This window comes from Oryzias melastigma, linkage group LG2 (assembly GCF_002922805.2).
Source record: "Oryzias melastigma strain HK-1 linkage group LG2, ASM292280v2, whole genome shotgun sequence".
Classification (NCBI taxonomy): domain Eukaryota; kingdom Metazoa; phylum Chordata; class Actinopteri; order Beloniformes; family Adrianichthyidae; genus Oryzias; species Oryzias melastigma.
The window spans coordinates 2949580-2957734 of NC_050513.1; the positions used below are offsets into that span (position 1 = coordinate 2949580).

General features: G+C 42.5%; 3 protein-coding genes across 5 annotated transcripts in view; 2 read left to right on the forward strand and 1 right to left on the reverse strand.

Moving 5' to 3' along the window:
- Positions 1-1866, forward strand: part of retreg2 (reticulophagy regulator family member 2) — a 10664-nt gene extending 8798 nt beyond the window's left edge. Inside the window, exon 9 of the mRNA XM_024294306.2 lies at positions 294-1866. Coding sequence (XP_024150074.1) covers positions 294-961 — 668 coding nt within the window. The 3' untranslated portion in view covers positions 962-1866. The remainder of the gene's footprint in view (positions 1-293) is intronic.
- On the reverse strand, positions 1862-6440 carry mdh1b (malate dehydrogenase 1B, NAD (soluble)). 3 transcript variants are annotated; one of them, XM_024294308.2, is made up of 10 exons: positions 6285-6440; positions 6100-6212; positions 5859-5993; positions 5641-5783; positions 5409-5577; positions 5035-5344; positions 4825-4957; positions 2932-3107; positions 2730-2869; positions 1862-1914 (listed from the first exon to the last, which is right to left on the reverse strand). In XM_024294308.2, exons 1-10 carry the CDS (start codon positions 6304-6306, stop codon positions 1882-1884), a joined length of 1374 nt encoding a protein of 457 aa, XP_024150076.1. In that variant the 5' UTR covers positions 6307-6440; the 3' UTR covers positions 1862-1881. The 3 variants fall into 3 exon arrangements, with proteins under 3 accessions (XP_024150076.1, XP_024150077.1, XP_024150075.1); XM_024294309.2 differs by having other exon boundaries at positions 4825-4966; positions 5859-5970; positions 6285-6435; XM_024294307.2 differs by having other exon boundaries at positions 4825-4966; positions 6285-6428.
- Positions 6441-6492: 52 nt separating this feature from the next.
- The window catches only part of fastkd2 (FAST kinase domains 2), a 10310-nt gene continuing 8647 nt past the window's right edge, over positions 6493-8155 (forward strand). The window contains exon 1 of the mRNA XM_024294305.2: positions 6493-7497. Within this exon, the coding sequence (XP_024150073.1) occupies positions 6898-7497 (600 nt within the window). The 5' untranslated portion in view covers positions 6493-6897. The remainder of the gene's footprint in view (positions 7498-8155) is intronic.

Here is an 8155-nt window from a genome sequence, read left to right on the forward strand (position 1 = left end):
ACCTGTCCACTCTCACCTGTCCACCCTGACCTGTCCACTCTGACCTGTCCACTGTCACCTGTCGAGTCTCACCTGTCCACTCTCTCCTGTCGAGTCTCACCTGTCCACTCTCTCCTGTCTAGTCTCACCTGTCCACTGTCACCTGTACACTCTGACCTGTCCACTGTCACCTGTCGATTCTCACCTGTCGAGTCTCTCCTGTCTAGTCTCACCTGTCCACTCTCACCTGTCGAGTGTCACCTCTACGGTCTCACCTGTCTTGCCTCACCTGTCGGTCACTTTTTGTGTTGCAGACTTGGAGCAGCCGAGTTTCCACGGCGACCCAGAGGAGGTGTACCTGCGGGATCTCCCTGAGTTCCCGTCAGTGGAGGAGTTCCCGTCTCTGGAGCACAGCCTGCTGCACTTCAACCTGCGGGGGGCGGGTCAGGGGGAGACGGGGAACGCCGGCGCCCAGCCAGAGGAGCCACTGAGCCCCGCGAGCCTCCTCATCCAACACCTGGCGTCGCCCCTGCACTTTGTCAACACGCATTTTAACGGACACGGACGAGCGTCCGGAGCGGAGGGCGGGCCGGCGTCAGACCCGCCTCCTGAGGGGGCGGAGCAGACGGGCCCCCCGGTCACCCTGAGCACACAGCAGTCCCTGGAGGCGCTGAGCGAGGAGATCGTGAGCACGGCCATCTCCACCGTCGTCCAGAACACTCTGTCGGCCCTGCTGCGCTCCAGCGAGGAGCCCTCTCTGAGTGAGTTCCTGCCGACCCAAACGCCCCCCGCGGTCCCCGGTCCCGACCAGAACCGGGAGGAGGGGGAGGGGCAAAGCAGCCAGCCCGACGACACGCTAGTCCCCACCGAGGACGAGGACTTTGAGCTTTTGGACCAAAGCGAACTGGATCAGGCCAACGAGGGGCCGGACGACACCTCTGACGGACAGGTGGGGGGCGGGGCTGCAGACTCACCTTCATAGCTGTCCTCCCCCCTCCTCCCCCTCCATCTTTGTTTTTATTTGTACATGAATCTGCAAACCCTGTACAGGAGTCAGTACCTGATGACACTTCTGTTCCTCAGATGTTTATGAAGAGATCAAATTATATCCAAATACTAATTTATTCCACAATTATTTAATTTAAAGGCCAGACGGTGAAACTGGGTTAAAGGTTAAAGAAGGGCCAGATTAAAACAGTCTGTGGTTTGGGTGTGTTTGCCCCCCGGTCGTCCGTGCATGCGTCAGGCATGCCTCCGAAGCCGAAAGCACCGAATATTCGGGAAACGAAGACGCCTCCTTTTTACCCAAACCCCTTCCAGGGGCGCATTGTACAAAAGTCAAATCCTCGGATCCGTTCTCCGACCTGTTGTAGTGCGCTGTATTTGTACTAACTCTTCCTTTTGTCCCCCCCCCCGTTGTGTATAGTGTAGAAATGCCCCCAAAGACCCAGGAAAGTGTATTTTTTGCATGTAAAAATGACACTCTGTTCCAGTTCTCGTTCTCTGCCGACGAAGCGGCTCTGCACAATTTGTAAGGACAAAAAAATAAAAGAAAAAATTCTATTTGGGGGGAAAACGTTGATGTAAATGGCAACTCCCATTCAAAAACAATATTAACAGACTAGTTTGTGTATGTTCTAGTGTGTTTTATGCTAAAAGACAGATTCTTGAAATATAAAATAAGACTCAAGAAGCTGTGGAGTTTAAAAAAAAAAAGAAGGAATATATTTTCTAACGTCTTCTTTTTCCATAAAGTGCTCAGTTTGAACTTTTAGGATTCTGTTATGAAGAAGTTTTAAAAACAAAGAAAAAAGGGCAAAAGATCTGCTGTCAAAAAACTGGAAATCTGCATCTTTAAATGTGAAAGAATAAAAGAGCAAACTGAAAGAAATCTCTCCGTCTTTATTCTCCGTTTTCCAGTTCAAGTTGTTTCTCCTGAAGAAGAAAAGAAAATGTAAGAATTAGTGTTAAAGTCCCACTACAGTCAAATATTTTCAAAGCATTCCCAGTGTTTTTTTTATTATATTTATGCCCAAATTGAAGAAAAATGTGTTTTTTTGAGGACATAACTTTGTAAATCGTTAGAAATTCACCTCTTGAGTTGCAACTGAAGTTTTTATTTAAACTGAACAACTGAACATGAGCGATTTAGCCCGTAGTACTAAAGTACGCTAGCTTGATGCTAACGCATAATGGGATTTCCCATAGGACGGCTAATGCTAACGATCAGTTGACCTAAACATAAATTGGTGACTAAATGAACATCTTTATAAACTCACAGGGAACAAAGTCTTTGAAGGAATTATGTTTTAAAATAACCATTTGTGGTCTAAAGCAGTTTTTTGTTCATTCTTTCTTCTTCTTCAGGAATAAAGTGTAATGTTATAGCGTGATCGCCACCTAGTGGACAAACTCAAATTGTTGGAGCTTCTCCTTTTGAGATAACACTTTATGCTATTAACAATCTCATTATTTTACTAATACATTTTATAGTATTTGAGAACCTTCAGCTATTCGATTGTTTATTTCCTCTATTTGTAATAAATCGATCACTTCACATTAAAACTAACTTTCTTTGTATTTGATTTTACTGCGTGCGTGAGTGGGTTTTCTCCTCACACAAGTCAAAAACATACTTTATAGTAATTATCACTAATTACCGGCAACCTGTTCAGGTTAAACCCCGCCTTCAACCAACAGTGAGTTGACCCCGTGACCCTGAAAGGGATACAGCTAAAATGTGTTTGTACCCGGTACAGCTCGTCCTCGCACAGCTCCAGCCTCTTCCTCAGCTCGTCTCCCACGGTCACATCCGACACGACGGACCATTTCCCTTCGCCAAACGTGACCGGAACAGAGAAGACGACGTCGTCTCTGAGGTTGAAGTGTCCTGTAAGCAGACGCGCGGTCACATCTCAGCTCCCCAAACCTCCTGTTTTTGGGGTTCCTGACCTGAGGTCCGCACACCAGCAGACAGGGTCTCGCCTGGACCGCAGCCTCCGAACCAAGCCTTCAGGACTCGGAGGATCCCGTTGGCGGCGGAGAAGGAGGCTGCCCGACCCGTCTTTGAAGTCACGCCTTCACGCCGACGACGTACCAGATCCTGAAAGTCTGTTTCCAACCACTTCCTGGAACAGAGGAGACCTATTATTATGTATTCTTTATGTACTGATAAAACTGCCCTGCCCAGTTGTCTGATGTAAATGTTCTTTATTTGATGAACTATGTGTTGTTACTGTGATGCCTTATGGGTATTTGTGTTTAAAATATTGCTGTGAATCAAGCCTCAGGCAATGTTTTTCACTCTGACAGCATGTGGCGCTAAGTTAGCATTTACTGAGGATTTTGAGGCAAAGTAAAGCTAATATTTTAGCCACATGCTAGCTTTTGGGGGGGTATTTCAGCTTTAACTGAGGTTTTTTCAGGGTATTTTGGAGTTTAGCAAATATTTTATAATTATACTAGCTGTTTGGCGTATCATCTACTAATGTTTTTTAGGCTGATTTTAAATAAAGCTAATATTTAGGTAAATGCTAGCTTTTTTGTGGCTATTTTAGCTTTAACTGAGGGGTTTTCAGGCTAATTTTTAGTTAAGTTAATGTTTTAGCAACGTGCTAGCTATTTGTGGCTATTATAGTTTTAAATGAGGTTTTTCAGGGTTTAGCTTTTGTAGCTGATTTAGCATCTACTGATGTTTTTCAAGCTAATTTTGAGTTATGCTAATATTTTAGCTACATGCTAGTTTTTTGTGGCTATTTTAGCATCCACTGATGTTTTTCAGGCTAATATTGAGTTAAGATAATATTTTAGCTACATGCTAGATTATTTTTGGCTATTTAAGATTTAACTGAGGTTTTTAAGGGTAAGTTGGAGTTTAGCTAGTATTTTATGAACATGCTAGCTTTCTTTTTGCTACTTTAGCTTTAACTGAGGGTTTTCAGTCTATTTTGGAGTATGAACATGTTAGCTTTTGTGTCTAATTTAGCACCCACTGATGTTTTTCAGGCTTATATTGATTTAAGCTAACATTTTAGCTACATGCTAGATTATTTTTGGCCATTTAAGCTTTAACTGAGGTTTTTAAGGGTAAGTTGGAGTTTAGCAGATATTTTATGAACATGGTGTGTTTAATTTCGCACCTACTGATGTTTTTCAGGCTAACTTCGAGTAAAGCAAATATTTTGCCATTAGTTTTTTTTTTTACAATTTGATATTTAATGGGTTCATAAGGCTACCTTGGAGCTTAGCTAATATTTTAGTAACATGCTAGCATTTTTGGCAAATGTGGCATCTTCTGAAATTTTTAGGCTAATTTTGAGAATAGCTAATATATTGGCAGCATGCTAGCTTTTTCGACGTATTTGGTATCTACTGAGGTTTCTTTTAGAGTATTTTGGAGTGTAGCTAATAATTTAGCACCAAGTTACATTTTTTGGCTAATTTGGTATCTACCAAAGTTTTTTGAGCTGTTTTGCCATTTACTGAGGTTTTCTAAGCTAATTTTGAGATTGGCAATTATTTTCATAAAATCTTATCAGTTTTGGTTACGTTTGCTTTTACCAAGGTTTTTGAGCTTCAGGAACTTTTTCCACAACCTGTGGTTTTTCTGCATTTTGTAATTTTTCGACAGTTTATACAATTTTGCAGCATTACAGAATAAAGGCTCTTTTGCAACTTTAGACTTATTGTTAAGAACTTTTGCACATTAGCATCAGTGATTTATTTAACTTTTTTTCCTCTTGATGAACTTGAGCTTTTACTGCATAAAGTTATGCAATTAGGCAATTTAAAGAGGCGACCAATAAACAAGAAGCTGGATGCTGTGCAGTTGTGGTGGAGGCCAACCTGTCAGGCCAAATCCTGGAGAGCGATTGGGAAAAAAAGGCCGGCCCCTTGATTGGTCCTTGGAAGTTAAAGACCTTCGCCCTCTGCAGGTCGATGTAGGAGACGCCACTGATGTTTCCCCATATGATGACCTCTGTGACATCTAAGAGAGTCCAGTCAATCAATGCTTTTCTGACAAATCTGAAGTGGAAATGAATTATCTAAAAGCACCTGTTGGCCTGACGTTTATTTTCTCTGCAATCACAGCCCTGGCTTCGTTCTCCAGCTGCGTAGCCATGGCTACGAACTGGTGGCTGTCGATGGAGGTTGCACTCTCCACAAGAAGCAGGCATCTCAAATTGGGATAGGAGTCGCCGGAAACGATCACCTTCACACCCTTGCTGGCTCCGGCGTCGATGAGTCGACCGAACTCTCTGTAACGCCTCATCACTCTCTGCTTCTCTTCTTCTCCATTGTCATCCAGGAGGAGGATGACGTCGGCTTCTCTGAAAGCCTCCTGCAGATCCGTGTGAACTGTCACCTGGAAAATGCATCAGGTTTCACGTAATTTTTAGCAGAGTAAAAAAGATGAAAACTATGCATACCTGATGGAGCGTGCTCAGAGCCAGGGCATGAGTCTCCTCTCTCAACCACTGTAGCTCCTCCTGGTTCTCCTCCACATCCAGGAGGTGGAGGCTGATGGCAGAAGCTTCGGGGAAAATCTCAGCAGAAAGCAAATTGGGAATCAAGATCCTGGACGTGTGGCTGGCAGCCCTGGAAACACATCCAATCTGTCAGTTCAAACGTTCAAAACCAGTATTAAGTTTCTAAACGTACCCAGTTATCCACACGTGAACAGGCTTAATGAGACGGAGACGATCTTGTTCCTCTTGGAGAAGTTTGATCTGCGCCTCGAGGTTTTCTGCTGCTATACTGAGCATCAGCTCTGCGTCCACATCCGATGAGATGCCGTAGTAATCCTAAATACAGCTGTTTGTTTGAGTTCAAAAGTGAAATTTAGATCTAAAGAAAGAAAACTTAATTAAACTGCCTACCTTACAATGGTTCAGGAAGTCCAAATAGCCCCCCAGAAGCAAACCTTTGCCTCCCTGTTCCACCAGCTCTCTCCAAATTAGAGGAGAATCTTCATGTTTCCATCCGTTTTTCCTGCAGGTGGCATCCAGCCAGCCCTGTTATAATAATAATAATACTAACAATAATAATGATAACAATAAAAGAAATAGCAATAACAATAATAATAATAATAATACAATTAATTATTTGAATTATTGCAACCTTCCATTCGTCGGGCCGAACGCAGATCTTGTTGGCCCTAAAGTTCGGCAAAGATCCTTGCAGGATGTCTGCCAAACGTTCCGCCTCTGCATATTTGGGGCAATCTGCTTTACCTGGAAAAGTGACAACTGTTAACACGTTTGAGAATAATCATTTATTTGAAGCTTTCTTTATTTTTAATTTACCAGCCACTACAAATTTCGCCATTTGAGCGTCGGTTGCTAGGAAACCTGCAGTGTTACACTTTATTGTGTCCTTGTAAACAACAAATTTAAAATATAGAAAAGCGTTTTTCAAAATGGAAAATTTTACATTGATTTCATATTATATAGAAAATATTCATTAAATTGTTTAAATTTTAAAATTTGAAATATAGTGGGGTTTTTTTTCTTTTTTTTTGTGGGACAGGAAGTCTATTGTGTCGGGGGACATTTTATGGCGACGGACACAACAAAACAGAAGCACGCACAGGAATAAGCTAACTTCCGACTTTTTCAGATACTAGTTCATTTTTCTGCGTTATTTTACGTGGTAAAGAATTTTATTTTTACTTTAAGCTTACATTTTATAAGAAATGTAAAAAAAATGTTGCCATATTTTTTTTTTATAAACCGTTAGTTGACCTTGCTAGTGCCATGTCATGAGTGTCTTGAGTTAACTTATTGTTGGCGGCTGAATATTTTTTCTGAGGCACTTGCGTAAACAGAGCCAAGTTAGAGTTACTGATAATTTCAAATAACTAATGGTGAAATGTTGCTGTGTCATCTTTAAGGAAAACTTGTATTTCTGTGGAGCAGTATGTCTGCCCTCATGTCAGGGGAGGTCATGAGGTTGACCCTGCGCTTTTGTCGCTCCACGTTGTTATGGCAACAGAGGGGTTTCCTGGCAACTGCGTTCTGTAAAGATGCATCATTTTATAAGCGGCAGACTAAAAGCTCTTGGGCCTCCTTGGACATTGGTAGAACTGTCAGGTTCTACTGTCGTGATGGTGGCCAGAGCAGGGAGTTGGAGAAAATCCAAAGTTTCTCATCTGAGGAGGCGTCCTCTCCATCCTCGAATCAGAGGCACAGGGGGGCTCATTTCCACGGGCTCCTGCAGCGCTGCAGCTCCCCGTCAGACGTGTTGGACCTCACCTGTCAGTACGCCCCCACGATCCGGCAGGTCAGCAACTGCCTGACTCACATGTGGTCGTGTGCCAAAAAGATGTCGGAGGAGCAGCGGCGGTACGAGCTGCGGCTGATGTTCCAGCATCCAGCGTTTGACAGACTGCTCCAGCAAGCCATGCGGTCTGCACCGCACATGCTCCACATCGACTTGGCCTACTCCCTGCTGAGCATGGTCAGTCTGGGCGTTCCTGAGCGCAGTCGTGTGGTCCAGACTTTGCTGCGCACCTGCCAGGTAGTGCTGCCATAAATTATTATTTTAGTAGTCGACTAATCACTGATTATTTTGTCCGATTAGTCAACTAATCAGGTCATGCATAAAGTGGATGTAAAACAAACATCTCAACCATCATTAGCTTTAAACTAACTAAAAACTAGATCTATAGCATTACCTGCAATAATGCTAGCATGAACGCTGTAAGCTGAATTTGACTGCTGAAGATGCTAGTGCTGATAGCTGAAGATGCTGAAATTGATAGCTAAAAACGCTGACGCTGATAGCCAGCTAATATATTAGCTAAATTAGCCGCAAAATTAAAAAAAAAAAATCGAAATTAGTCAAAATATCTAGCATGTAGCTGAAATATTAGCTAAATTCCATAACAGTCAAAAAACAACAACAAAAAAAGCCAAAATTCGCCCAAATAGCTAGCATATCAGCAGACATTTAGCTAAACTCCAAATTAGCCTAAAAAACTGAAAAATCCTAAATTAGAAAAAAAACAACGAGCATGTAGCTGAAATATTAGCTAAATTCCAAAACAGTCTAAAAACGAAATTAACTAAAACAGCTAATATGTCGCTGAAATATTAGCTAAACTGCAAAACAGCGTAAGAAAAAAAAAAGACAAAATTCGCCAACATAGCTAGCATATCAGCTGAAATTTTTGCTA